The 17,038-nt window shown below is 43.4% G+C and overlaps 1 protein-coding gene across 1 annotated transcript in view; it reads left to right on the top strand.

Annotated features, from left to right (window-relative positions):
* The window catches only part of ABCA4 (ATP binding cassette subfamily A member 4), a 159,367-nt gene that overhangs the window by 97,214 nt on the left and 45,115 nt on the right, over positions 1–17,038 (top strand). The window contains exons 25-30 of the mRNA XM_032217704.1: positions 171–361; positions 7,121–7,214; positions 9,958–10,163; positions 11,748–11,796; positions 14,066–14,277; positions 16,600–16,724. Coding sequence (XP_032073595.1) covers positions 171–361; positions 7,121–7,214; positions 9,958–10,163; positions 11,748–11,796; positions 14,066–14,277; positions 16,600–16,724 — 877 coding nt within the window. The remainder of the gene's footprint in view (positions 1–170; positions 362–7,120; positions 7,215–9,957; positions 10,164–11,747; positions 11,797–14,065; positions 14,278–16,599; positions 16,725–17,038) is intronic.

Below are 17,038 nucleotides of genomic sequence, written 5' to 3'. Positions count from 1 at the left end.
ATGGCTGGCAAGCCACTTCCACAAAGCAGGTCACACCTTCAGAAGAGGTTCTAAAAATTTTTGAAACCCACCATTGCTGTGTGCACATTCTGTACACTCCTCTGCATCAATCCCAGGTACAAATTTTGAATGCCCAAAGTATGCTTGACAGACCTGTTGTTTCCTCTCAGGCAGAACCATCATACTGTCTACCCATCATATGGACGAGGCAGATATCCTTGGAGATCGCATTGCCATCGTTTCCCGGGGAAAGCTGCACTGCTCTGGATCACCTGTCTTTTTAAAGAACTCCTTTGGGTCAGGCTTCTATCTCACCTTGGTTCGCAAGAGGAAAAGCGTGGAAAATGGTCAAAAGGATGTAGTAAGTGGTTAGCACTCATTTTTGCGCAAATAGAATTTGTCCCCAGAGTGAATTCAGATATTATGAGTGACTCCATAATTACATATATTTTATTAAGTTTAGGTTTAGGTTTATTGGATTTATATGCTGCCCTTCTCCAAGGACAGGGCGGCGTACAACATTAAAAAAAAACCACATATTACAAAAGTTAAAAAATTTTTAAATAGAATATCCAAAAAACAAACCCAATTTAGATTGACAATAACATTTTTAAAAGAAATTTGGACTTCCTGGGGGCGTGGCCTGTTGCCGAGGAGGGCTCCACCGAGCTCCTCAGAGATCTGGTCTGTATATCTAAATAAGATCATAGATAGCACCCCTTTTTGGCTAAAAAAGGGGCAGGGAGTAGCTCTGTAGGCGAGGGTCTATTCGCAAGCCACAGCCTCTCTCTTTTTTTTTGGCTGTGGACAGAGATTAGATCCAGCCGGAGCAGAGCTTTTATCTCCAGCCAGTTCTTCTCGCTGCCCTTTTTTTTTTGGCAGCCCCAGACAGGCTAGCCCCCCCCAGGACAAAACAAAGTTTTTTCAAGCTAGAATTGATACGGGCGGGTCCCACCCCTGTGAGATTTATGTTTTTATTACTATCTTAAATACCAGCACCATCTGTCTTAGAGACTTCTTTGTCTAAAGGGACTTCAAAATGGCGATTTCTCTCCGTGGATGATTGATAGTGGATGTACTTAGCCGGTTTTACCTTCCTGCAGACCGCTCCTTAACAAAATAAACTCTTCTTCTTTGGAAATAGAGGGGAGCAAAGCGCTGCTTACTTGTTTATTTATTATGGCACCCAGGTCAAAGAAGCGTCTTGCTACAAATGTGTCTAAAGAATTTAAAGAATTTTATTGGAACCACAGCCTTTGTCTCCTATGCCCTCTACTGGAGAATTTTTAACACAGGAATATTTCTTTAAAATGTTTAATGCCTTTAAACAAGAGATTAAGGAATTTGTATTGGAATTATATGATGATTTAAAGTCTAAAGTTAATCAAATGAAGGCGAATACGTTTGCAGCCGTGTCTGCCCTGTCAGATTATTCTGCTGAAATAGAGAACAAATTGGAAAGTTTGGAGAAGGCTAATTTTAATTTGACTACCAATATTCAAATTTTACAACAAAAAATTAGGGACAATGAAGAACAGCTCATGATGATAAATTTTAATAGGAAGGCATTTGCAATAAGAGTCAGAGGATTCCGTGAAAAGGAACAAGAGAATTTGAAACAGACCTTCGCTGAAGCCTTTAGCTATGCGGTGGGAAGCCCGGGACTTAACTTTGATTGGCAGATTCGGAAAATCTATCGCCAGAACTCATTGATAGCGGAACAGCGACAGCTCCCGAGGGACATAATTATACATTTTTCTACAAAAGAATCTAGAAATGCGATTGTGCAAAAGCTTCATAATAACAGTCTCCGAGTTGAAGGCCAGGACCTGATTGTCTTCAAAGATATTCCTTTCCAGATGCTGAAAGCAAGAAGGGACTACACCTTTTTAACTAAGGAGCTTAGGAGTCAACAGATTCGATACAGATGGGAGGCCCCTGCCGGCATCACGGTTACATTTGAGAATCAAAGATTTCGTCTTAACTCTGTTTCGGAGGCTCAAGATTTCTATTGCAGGATTCTGAAGGCGGGACTTCCTGACTCGCTTGGAAGAGAGGAGAGACAAGCGGAAGGAGAAGGCAAACGGCAGGCCATGTGGTTGCAAGATGGAGGGGGTAGCCCTTCCTCCCTCGGAGAAGCAGAAAAGCGGAGATCGAGAATTTAGACATTTCAAAATACTCGCCAAAGCTGAGGACTGAATGGGGGTTTGAGACCTCTCTCCGGTAGAAAAAGCGGACTAATTCTTATTAGAAGGGAAAGCTGGGTGAAACTACTTTGACCTAAACTTTAAATTAACGCTAGCATAAATTTGATAGTGGTAAACATCAGACAAGCAAGGGATGAGGGTAAAATATATGTGGAATGATTTACGTCGTTTAAGGCTTATTAGAACAGAAAGCCGGTTGGGATTATCTTAAGATAAGTGTAAAAAGAATGCGGAATGATTTATGTTGTTTAAACTTTGTTAGAAGGGACTATCTTAAAACAGAAGGTTAACTGATTCTTGCTGAAAGTATTATCAATATGTGGAATGATCCATGCTATTTAACTTTTATTAGAAGGGAAAGTTGGTTGAAATTGCTTTGAGTTAGATTTTAAACAAATGCTAGTATAAATTTGATAGTGGTAAATATCAGACAAGTAAGGGATGAGGGTAAAATGCATGTGGAATGAACTACGTTATTTAAATCCTATTAGAAGAGAAAGTCGGTTGGAATTATCTTAAGATAGAAATTGATTTTTGTGTAAAGTAATATTTGATCTACGCTGCTTAATTTTACTAAGGAGGGGAAGCTCGGCTAGATTATTTTGAATTACTGTTTGAAAAGGAGGTTAAGAAAGATTTACGCTGTTTAAATTTTACTAGAAGGGAAAGTTTGATTACTCTTCTGTAAAGTCATATTTGAATATGTGGCATGAACCACGTTGCTTAAATCTTGAGGTTTAGGAAGAGGAACGGGAGAGTCTACAGAAGGTTGGGGTAAATAGCAAAGAAGTAAGAGACGAGAATAAAATATAGATAGAATGATTTATACTATTTAAGCATAGATAAAGATGGGGGGCTGAGATCAACACAAAGAGTGGTTTCTTTTTTTTCTTTTTTTCTTCTTTTTTCTTTTCTCTTTTCTTTTCTCTCTTTTTTTTTCTGTTTTTCTTTCTTTTGATATATTACTTTTATTTTTTAATCCATATGTATACAAGATATTTTAGACAGAAGGTAGTGCCAGGTGTGGGCCCTGGGAAGTCGGGAGGATTGGGGATGGGGATTTGTGGGGGTGGGGGGTGGGGGGGTGTTAACATAGTCTTAATAAGAACAAGAATGTATTTATATACGGGGTTTTTTTTTTCTTTTATTTTTTTTTATTTTTTATTTTTTCCTTGGTTCATTTTACTTTTATCAGATCAAACAACACTCGAATAAAGTCATACACCAAGGAGGGAGTTAGAGGGAAAGAAGAGGGAGGAGTAAGGAAGGAGTAAGGGGAATGTAAGGAGGGTGTCTGGGGAGTAAGGGGAGAAGAAGGAAGGTTTGAGGGGAAAGGGAAGTAGGAGGGGAGTGTTAGAGGGAGAAAGGAAAGTTGGAGGGGGTAGATGGGGTGTATGGAGGATGGAAGGGTTAGGTGGGGGTTGTGAATGATGAGTTGTGTTTCCTTTTTATTTGTTCGTTTTATTCCCTTTTTCTTTTTTTCTTTTCTTATACTAAATACCCTGTATATAAGTGATTGCAAATGGAATGTGAAAAATGAATAAAACATATTTTTTTTAAAAAAAAAAAACATTTTAAAAAGAAATTCGATTAAAATTAACAACAATCAATCATTTATTTTATTTTGTTCAGGCCAGGATGGCTTGCTGGAAAAGCCAACTTTTTAGGGTGCGTCGGAAGGACCGGAGGTCGGGGATTATGTGAAGCTCCAGGGGCAGCTCATTCCAGAAGGAAGGCGCTCCCACAGAGAAGGTGCTCTCCCCCTGGGGACCGCTAGCCGACACTGTCTGGCCGACGGCACCCTGAACGAGCCCACTCTGTGGGATCGCACTGGACGGTGGGAGGCTACCGGTGGCAGTAGATGGTCTCGCAGGTATCCTGGGCCTAAGCCATGGAGCCCTTTAAAGGTCATAATTAGTACCTTGAATCATACCTGGAAGACAACCGGCAACCAGTGCAGGCCGCCTAAAAGGGGGAAGAATCAAGTGGCACTACTAAATAACATCTCGGCTGGCCCTTAAATATCAATTATGCCATATTCCAGGGATGGCAAACCTATGGTACACATGCTGGAAGTGGCACATAGAGCCCATAGAGCCATCGCTCCAGGCACGCCAGCCATTGCCTATGCAATGTGTGCAGACAAGTTTGTCTTTGCGTGCATGGGAACACCGGAAACTGGAAGAGCAGCTCCCTGGTGTCCATGCGCGATTCTGGAAAACAGAGTTTCTGGTCTCTGGTGTTCCCGCGTGTGTGTGTGCCGGGGAGATGCTCCTTCTGGTTTCCAGTGCTCCCCTGCATGCACACACTCCCATTTTGGCGCTTGGTGCTGAAAGGTTTTGCCAGCACTGCTATATTCTGTGCTATTTCTGTGACAAAATGAATATGAAGCAAAAGAATGAAAGAGCCATAGAACGTTTGTTTATTTGTATCCAACCTTTATTGTTTTTATATTATTTATAAACAACTAAAACATTGATGTGGGACTCTTGGTTGATAGTGGTTGGCTAGGGAGTGGTAGTTGAAGAATTACATTGAAGCTGTAGAGCTCAGGAAGGAATACACTTAAGTTGAAAGAGAAAGGAAGAGAAACAAAATAGGTAGATAAGTCACACAAAAATAGGAGAGGATAGGTAACAGAACTGATAGATTGAAAGGATAAAGTATTAATTGCTTGTATAACTGCAGCATCATTAAAAACTAAATGTGTTTTGATAACTGCAATACCTTGTATCTGGGTTTATCTTTGAATGTGGTTCAAAAACTTGAATCACTCCAAACGTTTGTGACAGATATGCTAACTGGGACTGGCTAATCATAATCACATGATTCCAAGTATATTTCCAGGCCCAGTTTGAGATTCAAGAGGTCCCACCCACAGAAATGAAGTAGAAGGCTACGTTGTGGGGTCCCGCTTAAGCTCTTTCCAGGGAGGCGTAACTGGTACCCATATTACCAGCATCCCCACGCCAGAGGCGATCCTCCAGACACTTCCATAGCTTCCCATTCAATTTCATTTTGATTGCCTTATGATAAGCACCTACTGTAGCTTTTGATATGGCACAAGAGTGCCCCCTAAAACATCAGGGAAGTTGAATTAACAGAATGCAGCTTTTGTTTTCCAAAAACGTTGCTTCTCATTAATCCCACTAATAGAGTGGCATAACTAGTGGAATCTAGATTGGACTAGAGCCGAGGTGGCGCAGTGGGTAGAGTGCAGTACTGCAGGCCACTTCAGCTGACTGTTATCTGCAGTTCAGCGGTTCTAATCTCACCGGCTCAGGGTTGACTCAGCCTTCCATCCTTCCGAGGTGGGTGAAATGAGGACCCAGACTGTGGGGGGGCGATATGCTGACTCTGTAAACCGCTTAGAGAGGGCTGAAAGCCCTATGAAACGGTATATAAGTCTAACTGCTATTGCTATTGCTATTACTATTACCATTCCATCAGGAGTCACTAGGAAGATGGCTTATAGATACTAACATTTTTTGATTGGCTACATAAGCTCATAAGTTCAGAGCAGAGTATTTTATGAGCAAAATGGCAGTCTATTCTCCCAAAAGGATGGCTTTTAATTATCTTCCATATTCTTAAATTGGCGGGTGGGTGGGGAGGAAGTGGGAGGGAGGAGAACACCTTGGGAGCAGCCTAGATGTCTTAAAAACTCAGTATCTTATTCAAGGATACAATAAATATATTGTTTAGTTAGGTTAGCCTGATGGTATTGATCGGTTTGAATTCTCGGCTGTAACCTTCCCTTGCTTTTCCTTGCATTCCCTTTCCCCTAATCAGCCTCTTTCAATCTAAAGATTTGACTTCATTGGTTTAATCGGGGAATTTGAAATTTTTTAAAAAAAACTTCCACATATGGAAGACAGCATGGTTCTATATCTATAGGTCTGAGCAAGCCAGCAGTAGCAGCAGCTGAAACTCACCAGTGGTGGGATTCAGCCGGTTCGCACCTATTCGGGATAACCGGTTGGTAATTTTCTAAGCAGTTCAGAGAACCGGTTGTTGGAAGAAATCTCATTTTGTTTGTGTGTAACAGTTTCTATGAATGCACAGTGCTATACCTTGAGCTAGCCCCACTGCAAGCTTAAGCAAGAACAACTCCATTACTTTAAGTTTCATGTGTGCACATTTGAAAATATACTCTGTAGACGGAAGAACCTGTTTTGTGGTTGGATTTCGCCATGTGCAAGACTGCCAATTGGAAATAGAAACAATAGCCATTGCAGTGTGACAGAGCCAAAAAGACAATATTTTTTCTTTCAAAGTTTAATGTGAATCAATACAATCAGTGGTGGGATTCAGCCGGTTCGCACCTATTCAAGAGAACCGGTTCTTAACTTTCTAAGCAGTTCGGAGAGCCGGTTGTTGGAAGAAATCTCCTTTTGTTTTTTCCCCCACACTTTACAGGGCTAATCCTGTAAGGAAGGCAGGAAGGAGACATTCTGGTGTTGTTTCTAGTCTAATCTTTATTGCCCTGCTTACAGAAACTGCCTCTCCGATTAACCCTTATTACATTATAACAGCTAAGGCGAAGCGCCCATCGACCTGAGTGACATTGAGTTGGCCACGCCCACCCAGTCACATGACCACTGATCCCCGCCTACCCAGCTGGTCATTAGGGCAGAGAACTGGTTGGTAAATTATTTGAATCCCACCACTGGAACCCACCCTCTGTAGGTCACTTTTTTCAGTGTTGTTGGTAGCTTCCCAAGGTCATTATCTGAAAGGTTCTAAGTCAAAGACTCTCTGTGCTCCTTATCATGCTCAGATACATTTTCCTTAAGATTGAAGAAAAAGCTGTTCTTCGCTTACCTGGAAATGTTCGCACTGTGTAACTATATGTGTTATGTAACATGAGCGTAGAGAAAAGGACGACAATGTTATTACTTGTCTTCTTACAGGCCTCCTGTAGCCTAGGATCCAGGTGTTCCTGTACCTGCTCCAGCTGCTGTGCCTCGGTGGACAAAGGGCATACTGTTGAAGAGGAACTAGAAGGTAAGAACAGGGTTTGCTTCACATGTTCGTTGCACAAGGTTGTTAAGATGGAGCTGGCTTACTCACTTTCACAAACAATGGGTCTATCAGTGGTTATTAGGCATATTAAGTAAATAGAGTTTCAGAGGACAAGATGTTTAGAAAAACCATCAGGGAGTGGCTGTGATAAAATTCTCCTTGGAGGCCTCCGGCATAAAAGGCTATTTGTGTTCAGAAGGATTCTCATGCTTCTAGTAAATACGCATTATGTCATTTTGGATTATATGTTGTAATCCCAGCATTGTCACAATTCCAACTTTTGAGCAAATGACTCTAGATCAAGAACTTTTATAGTGATTGGAATATGTACAACTGAAATCCACATGCTTATACCAGAGGTGGGTTTCACATAATTTGACCACCGGTTCGCCGCACACCGAAAATATGAGCACACATGCACAAACGCTCACTTTGCTTGCACCTGCCTTCTGCACACGCGCATAGCCTTCCACTCTTGCACTTTGGTTGTGCGCGTGGCTTGCACACATGCGTGTGGCTTAGAAAATGTGGCTAAATAGGGCAGCATAGCCCCAGGGTGGGTGGGCGGCAGGGATGGGTTTCTCGCCCCGTTCCAACCAGTTCGGTTGGAACGGAGCCGGCGGCGTCCTCGTGCACGCGCGCGGTGCACGCATGCGTACTAGCATCTGCGCGACGCTCCAGATGCTCCTGGACGATCGCGCAGGCACTGTATGCGTCCTGTGCATGCGTGGAAGCGCAGAACTCGTCAAAACCGGGTAAGGACCGCGGGCGGGCGGGCGTGCCCTTCGCCGTTCCCGGAAGTTACTTACTTCCGGGTTCGGCGACCAACCGGTTCGCAGGGACCACCGCAAACCAGTTGAAACCCACCCCTGGTGGGCAGCCACCCACAAGTTGCCATTACTGGTTCAACTGAACCGGTCTGAATGAGTTGAATACCACCACAGGTTTATATCTTGTTTCAGTTGTTAGTAAATGAGAATGATGATGATTTCTCCTCTGCCTTTTTTCTTCAATTTGCCTTTTAATCCTCCCCCACAAAGAGCATTTCTGAATACAAAGCATGTGTGAAATTTCATTTAGATACCTCAACCAAGGAGTTGCGATTTCAGTGGGAAATCCCCAGTTCTCGCTGCTTTATTGCGTTAAGTGAATATAGGCACCTGCAGAAATTATAAACGGTGTTTCTTGATGCTATTTGAGAGAGCCAGTTTGATCTAGTAGTTGAAACAACAGGCTAGAAAGCAGGAGATTGTCAGTTATAATCCTACCTTAGCAGTGGTGGGTTTCAAAAATTGTTCGAACCTAATCTGTGGGTGTGGCCTCCTTTGTGGGAGTGGCTTGCTGCCCATGTGACCAGATGGGAGTGGCTTGCCGCCCGTGTGACCGGATATGAAGATGCCGACGACACTTGTCAGAACCACCTTAAATTACCTCACACACAGCACTGGCATGCATAAGAATATGATGTAAACTTGTTTTTTAAAAGGCATCTTTGGATTGCGTTAAAACATCTTCAACACACGCAATGTTCTGCTTGTACCACAAACGCAGTAGTCATCCTTACCTTTCACAGAGGCACTGAGTTTTATAAATATGAGCATGATAGTGTAGAATAATCATATCCAAGGACCAGTGGTGGGTTTCAAAAAATTTTGGAACCTCTTCTAACCGGTTCGGGAGATTTGACGAACCGGTTCTACCGAATAGGTGCGAACTGGTAGGAACCCACCTCTGTACCTTATCTATGAAGGCCAGCTGTTAATTTTTGATCACTGTTTCTCAGCTCACTTCACAGAGTTGTGGGGAAAAGAAGAGGAAAACGTGTTGGATATGTTCGCTATCTTGAGTTATTTGTAAATAAAATAAAGGCAGAATATTAAACAAACAAACAAAATACTTGATAGTGTGATCCTTGAAATATATTTGTCTGAGCCACAAGGGTCAGCCACAAGAGGTGGCGCAGTGGTTAGGGTGCAATACTGCAGGCCACTTCAGATGACTGTTATCTGCAGTTCGGCTGTTCAAATCTCACCGGCTCAAGGTTGACTCAGCCTTCCATCCTTCCGAGGTGGGTGAAATGAGGACCCAGACTGGGGATAATATGCTGACTCTGTAAACCGCTTAGAGAGGGCTGAAAGCCCTATGAAGCGGTATATAAGTCTAACTGCTATTGCTATTGCTATTGCTATAGTGAACAGAATGAAAGTGGCTATTCTCTCTCAACTCCCTATAGAAGAGAATATATATGTGGCTCAAGAGTTGAAATTTGGAGACCTTGAGTTTGACTGTTTACTTTCAGACATTTCATTACCCAACTAGATAACATCATCCATGTGAATGAGTATGGGGTCTGCTCCCTCTCTATACACCATTCAGAAACCTAGCCTATCCATTCTGAGGAGGGTGTGTGTGTGTGAGTTGCAATCAAGCAGGAAACAATATCCTAAACAAGGAACTACTAAGGAGAAAACTACACCTGCACCAAAACTGGCAGGGCAAGCTACTGTGAATAAACAAGTAGTAGATCTCCTCTACACACACACACACACACACACTCACACACACACACACACACAGAGATATTAAAAAGGTTACTTCAATAAAGAAATGCCTGCAAGGAAACAATCCAGTTCAGCGAGCACCAAGTTCTCTCACCTTCTTTTATAGATCTAATAATAAAGAACACTTTTTATAAATAATTTACTTTATTGATTTCCTCAACTAGGTAATGTGAACGAACTAAATGAGATTGTCCACCATCACGTTCCGGAAGCACAGTTAATCGAAAACATTGGCCAGGAACTCGTCTACCTTCTGCCAAATAAGAATTTTAAGGAGCGTGCCTATTCCGGCCTTTTCAGAGAATTAGAGGAAACCTTGGCTGACGTGGGACTCAGCAGTTTTGGGATCTCAGATACACCCCTTGAAGAGGTTGGTCATCTTGATATATTTGAGCAGTTTGTCCAGTCCTTGCTTTCCTATTTCGGATGAAATGCTCCAAACTATATTGTATAATCATCTGCTGGTATTAAGCCAGTATTTGAGTTTTTGGAGAGGTAGAAATAATTTGTTCAGGGCAGGGATTTTTTTCTCCCTGCATTGTAGTAACAAATATTGCTAGAGTAATAACTAGGGGTGGTCTTCAAAAGTTCCAGCAATGGGTTTGCTGGTTCACTGACAAAACCGCAAAGCCCTTATCCGCGCCGACATAAGCGTGGAGGGCAAATCCGCGCCGTCCGAAGCGCTAAGGAAAAAGGCGACCCTAGCGCGACGACATAACCGCGGAGGGCAAATCCGCGCCTTCCAAAGCACTCAGCACCCTAAACCTAACCCTAAACCTAACCCTAAACCTAACCCTAAACCTAACCCTAAACCTAACCCTAAACCTAACCCTAAACCTAACCCTAAACCTAACCCTAAACCTAAACCTAAACCGAAACCTAAACCTAAACCTAACCCTAAACCTAACCCTAAACCTAACCTTAAACCTAACCCTAAACCTAACCTAACCTAACCCTAAACCTAACCCTAAACCTAACCCTAAACCTAACCCTAACCTCACCCTAAACCTAACCCTAAACCAAACCCCTAAACCTAATCCTAACCCTTACCTTAATTTAAATCGGCTTTCTGCCGCCGCGCTGTTTTAAAGCGCCCTTCTGTCGCCGCGCTGTTGTCGCCGCGGTGATGACGTCGCGGTGATGACGTCGCGGCTTTAGCGACACGGTTTTGTCGCCGCTATTTTGACGAGCGCGGTTTTGTCGGGCCACGGGGTTTGCTGCCCCCTTGCTGGGTGGACATAGCCATGGTAGGCGTGGCCTAGTCAGCCTTCTGCAGCACGGCGGGGAGGGGGGTGTTTTTTGCCCTCCCCAGACTCTGGAGGCCTTTCTTGCGCCTCTGGGAAAAGCTGCTTTCCCTGGGCTCCGGAGGCTCTCCGGAAGCCTTCCAGAGGCCGTTTCTGGACTTCCAGAACTTCTGGTAAGGCTGTTTTTTGCCCTCCCCAAGCCTCCGCGCACGTCACTTGCATGATGAACAGGCGGTGTGCAGACTCCTGGGAGGGGAGGGGTAGAGTGGGAGAGGCAGAGCCAGCCAGAGGTGGCCTTTGGAGGATCCTAGCTAGAGGATCACCTGAATCTGTGTGAACCCACCATCCCTGGTAATAAACTATTAAATTAGAACTGTCTGATGGGAAGATAGGAGTTGTAATTTAACACATTTGAAGACACCAGAAAAAAGACGCAAGGTTAACGGGATAAAGATAGGATAGTTCGTATAATCCCTATCCTAACTTTATACTTTATACTATAGTTAGTATATTTCTTCCTATTACCCCGATTTTTTAAAGATTATTTTGTGCCCTTTTAGAGTTTTTTAAACATTAACTAAAAGTAAAATGAGAAGAGTAAGATTTTTTCCCCTTGTGTGGCATTGCGGGGTGGAGAGAGAAAATATGCTTAAAGATGCCAGTGCTTACTTTGCTTCCACGTAGCATCTTCTCATGCACATGTCTTTCAGGTTTTCTTGAAGGTTACAGCCGAGGCTGACCTTGAAATACCCAACACAGGTATGCATTCCATGAGCAAGTCTCTGAAAACCAAAGTTTGCATGAAAGGTTTTAATACTTCAGATTCAGCGGTGAATTCCAGTATACCTCTTACCACCTATAACATTCAATACAGTAGTGTTCACTCTAATCATGTTCTTCCTATCTCCACCTCATGCTATCCTTTGCCTCTTCGGAGACCAATGGCCACTGAAAAGTGTTTGGAGACTGCAACTAGTCCAGAATGCAGCCACGCGAGCGATACTGGGTGTGCCAAGGTACACTCACGTCACACCTATCCTCCGCGAGCTGCACTGGCTGCCCATTGGTCTCCGAACACGATTCAAGGTGCTGGTTATTACCTTTAAAGCCCTACATGGCCTAGGACCTAGGTACCTACGAGACCATCTCCTGCCACATACCTCCCTTAGACCAATAAGATCACACAGGATGGGCCTTCAGCAGGACAATGCCGGCTGGCAGCGCCTAGGAGTAGGGCCTTCTCTGTTGCCGCTCTGGCCATATGGAATGCGCTGCCCCCAGAGATCCGGGCCATCCCCACTCTCATGGCCTTTCGCAAAGCCATTAAAACCTGGCTTTTCCGGCAGGCCTTCTGATTGGTGTTTGTTGCGTTCTTTTTTAACTTTGTGTGTCCTATTGTTTTTAAGTTCCTTTAATTTCTTTTTTATTCTGTAAGCCGCCCGGAGTCCTTCGGGATTTGGCAGCATAGAAACCTAATAAATCCAATTCAATTCAATTCCATAAGTTAGGAAACATTCCCATATCAAGAAAAGAGGATATGATTTTGAAGACACACAGTCAACCCACAATGCAGAAATGATTAAAAGTGCTGTGAAAATATTTAGTCTGATCATGGCTGGAGCCTTATGGTTACTTTTGCTATCAGTCTCTGTCTGTCTGTCTGTCTGTCTGTCTGTCTCCTTTCCCCACTCTCCATTCATTTCTGCATTGTAGATTGACTTGGTATTTTATATGTATATATACTTACATCAATTGGAATCAGAGTTTTTGTTGCTAAGCAAGGCAAGGCATTTGTTAAGTGAGTTGCACCCAAATTTACGACCTTTTGTGCCACGGTTGTTACGTGAATCACTGCAGTTGTTAAGGTGGACCACATGGCCACTGAATGAAACTAGTTTCCCCGTTGACTGTGCTTTTCTGGAAGCCAATTTAGAAGGTCGCAAATGTGAGCATATGATCCTGGAACGTTGCAACTCTCGAAAATACATGCTGGTTGCCAAGCGCCCAAATTTTGATCAGCTGACTGAAATCGTTGTGAGTTGAGGACCAGGGCATAAGTCGCTTTTTTCAGTGTGGCTGTAAGTTCAGTCACTAGATAAATGGTTGTAAGACGAGAACTACCCATAAAGACGGTTCACAGCTTGATGTTAAGACTTTAGAAATCTATTGTTAAAAATGTTTAAACCTCAGTCTTGAAGAAATAAATGGATCTCTGACTTGTGGGACTAAAGTATTTTTTTCATTGTGCCTTGAACAAAACCGGCATGGGAATTCATTTTTTTTTCCCGAAAAGTTTTTTTTATTTTTTATTCTCTTACATACAATTATAAGTATACATTCACATAGTTGTTATTCTTCTTTACATTTGTCATTCTTATACATTTGTTATTCCATTTAATAGGTTATAATCAGTGGTGGGATTCAGCCGGTTTGCACCGATTCGGGAGAACCGGTTCTTAACTTTCTAAGCAGTTCGGAGGACCGGTTGTTGGAAGAAATCTCATTTTGGTTTTTTCCCCCCACTTTACAGGGCTAATCCTGTAAGAGAGGCAGGAAGGAAACATTCTAGTATTTCTAGCCTAATCTTTATTGCCCTGATTACAGGAACAGCCTCTCTGGTTAACCCTTATTACATTGTCACAGCTAAGGCGAAGCGCCATCGGCGTGAGTGATATTGAGTTGGCCATGCCCACCCAGTCACATGGCCACCGAGCCACGCCTACCCAGCTGGTCCTTAGGGCAGAGAACCGGTTGTTAAATTATTTGAATCCCACCCCTGGTTATAATATACAATTTGGGTTGCTTTATTTACCATCTCTTCCACCTATTATCTTATTTCCCCTTTCTCTTCTCCCTCCCTCCCTTCTCTACTTCCTTCCTTCCTCCTCTCCTTCCCCTTCCTTTTTCTCTTACCTCTCCCCTATTCCTACTCTTCCTTTTCCTACCTTCTCTCCTTCTCTCCCTTCCGCCCTCCTCTCCTTACCTCTTTCTTCCTTCTGGCATGGGAATTCTTATTTGTAAAATCCAGGAACCGACCAGGAGAATGTTGCTGCGGGAGGCAAAGAAGGAACCCCGCAAAGATCTTCAACAAACAGCTGTGCTTCTCTGGATGGAGACAAGAGCGATGGCAAAGGATCTCGGCAAAATAAAGGCGCCCAGCTTATACTTCAGCAGATCAACGCTCTTCTCATCAAACGTTTCCATCATACCACCCGTAGTATTAAAGACTTCTTGGCTCAGGTACGTGCTTACTATCCCCCCCCCCTCCCCAAATGACATATATCGAAGTTAATGAAGACATTTATTATAGTTCTACTACAGTGTGAAAGTCCAGAGTCTACATTGTAGAGAATCCGTGACCCGACAAATGTGCGCACGACAAAAGCGCGCCGACGAAACCACGGTGCGAAAACCGCAACCTCATAAACGCGCCCACAACAACGCGCCGACAAAACCGCGCCCACAAAAGCATGATTTCAGTTAAGGTAAGGGTTAGGTTCAGGGTGAGGGTTAGGGTTAGGTTTAGAGTTAGGGTTAGAGTTAGGGTTAGGGTTATGTTTAGGGTTAGGGTTAGGTTTAGGGTTAGGTTTAGAACTCGTGGTTACTACTTGTTCGTTGAAGGGGCGCTTTTGTCGGCGTGCTGTTGTCAGCGTGCTTCTGCGCTCATTCGTCGGCGCGATTTAGAACTCGCGGTTTTCTCGTCGGCGCGCTTTTGTCGAGCGCGCATTTGTCGATGATCCGTAGAATCAACTACCCCTGTTTGGTATGTTAAGTATTCAGTGACTAAGATGTTGGACTGGGATCAAAACAATCCTGATTCAAGTCCACTCAAACATGGAGCTCACAAGGGGCTTATGGACTCTTTGTACGCTCTCTGAATCTAGCCTGCTTTGTCTGCAGGGTTATTGTTGTGAAAATAAAGGGAAAGGGAAATCGACTAGTCTGCCTTGAACTCCTAGAAGAAAAGCTGGATGCAAATACAACAAATGAATAAAAATGTCCTAGAGTGAGAATCATACCATGCATACATAGCTTAGAACATTCTTTTGGCTAGGTATTTATATGCTGGAGAGTTTGGCAATAGTTTGCACATATTCCCCATCAGTGGTGGGTTTCAAAAATTGTTCGAACATACTCTGTGAGTGTGGCCTCCTTTGTGGGAGTGGCTTGCCACCCATGTGACCGGATGGGAGTGGCTTGCTGCCCATGTGACCGGATATGAAGATGCCGACGACACTTGTCAGAACCACCTTAAATTTCCTCACACACAGCACTGGCATGCATAAGAATATGATGTAAACTTGTTTTTTAAAAGGCATCTTTGGTTTACGTTTAAACAACTTCAACACACGCAATGTTCTGATTGCACCACAAACGCAGTAGTCATCCTTACCTTTCACAGAGGCACTGAGTTTTATAAATAGGGGCATGATAGTGTAGAATAATCATATCCAAGGACCAGTGGTGGGTTTCAAAAAATTTTGGAACCTCTTCTGTAAGTGTGGCCTGCTTTCCGGGTCCACTGGTGGAACCTCTTCTAACCGGTTCGGTAGATTTGACGAACCGGTTCTATCGAATAGGTGCGAACTGGTAGGAACCCACCTCTGTTCCCCATACTGTGGTTTCAGCTTCAGGAAAGCTTAGAAAGCCACTGGCTAGCAATACTAAACTAGGTTAACTAATGCAGCTTCCTGGGCTTTTTTTAGTCTTATTTTATATAACTAAGAAGCCATTAGTAGGAAATTCTCATTTAGGATTCTCACCAGCTCAAGGTTGACTCAGACTTCCATCCTTCCAAGATCAGTAAAATGAGGACTCAAATTGTTTGGGAGCGACATGCTGACTTTGTAAACTGTTTAGAGAGTGCTGTCAAGCATATGGGACGGTGTATACTGTAAGCCTAAGTGCTATTATTATTGCCATTAATACAATACTGTTCTGACCCCCTCCTCCATCCAGTAACGAAAGCCGAGACACGCTTAATGAGAATGTCCTTTAATAACAAGACCAGAATCTCGGTGGCTGAAAGCCAAGCAAACAAACATATAAGGACCTTGGCAGCAAGTCCGACAAACCTTGGCAGCAATTCAAACAAACTCTGGCAGCAATCCAGCCTGCCAAGTTAGTTTCTCTTTAGTCCAAGCGTTGACTTCTGCAAGAAGGGGCGTGGCACAAGCAGTCTCTTTTATAGTCTGGAGAGGAGCTTAATGACCAGCAGCTGAGCGTAATTACCTCCTGTAATTACGTAGTTGTTCTTGACGCCGAGTAGCCCTTCCACAGCGTGCATCCCGGAACAACTCACTGTTGGTTTCTGGATCACTCTCTCTTGTCTCCTCCCCACTGATCCAAGGCTCAGGCACCACCTGGTGGCGTATCAGTTTTTCTCTCTGCGCCCTGCTCTGAGTCAGAACCCTGTCCAGAGTCCTCCACATCCTCCAGGGTCGACTCATAGGGCCCCTCGCTGTCGGAGTCTGGTGGCAGCTCCAACGGCTCCTGCCGGGCCACAACAGGATACTATGTGAAAGCAGTTATCTCACATATTCCATATTGTTCTACCGGCAGATTGTTCTACCTGCTAGCTTTGTGTTGCTGGCTCTGATATTTACAGTCATCATCCCTCCATTTGGTGAATATCCCAGTCTAACCCTCCACCCTTGGATCTATGGACATCAATTTACTTTCTTCAGGTCAGAGGATTCCTTAGTATGTCTATTTTTGAAGTAACCTTGCCTCTGAAGTTTCCTACATTCTAGTTAGCACTGTTACTAGTTAATCCAGTACTTACTGTAACATATAATTTTTTAGACTTCTTTTATAAACAAGTCTATATCTATTGCTGACTTTGCTTAGTTCTTGAACGTATTTCTCTTAAGAAGCTAAACTATGAGACACTGAAATTATGTGGATAAGGAATGCCTAAATGAATGGAATGTTTGTCGTGTATGACCAGACCATATAATCATAAACATATTACACTTTATTGATTATTATTGTTCTTCCT

Source organism: Thamnophis elegans, chromosome 5 (assembly GCF_009769535.1).
Source record: "Thamnophis elegans isolate rThaEle1 chromosome 5, rThaEle1.pri, whole genome shotgun sequence".
In the NCBI taxonomy this organism is placed as follows: Eukaryota; Metazoa; Chordata; class Lepidosauria; order Squamata; family Colubridae; genus Thamnophis; species Thamnophis elegans.
This window is presented reverse-complemented; position numbering and strand designations above follow the sequence as displayed.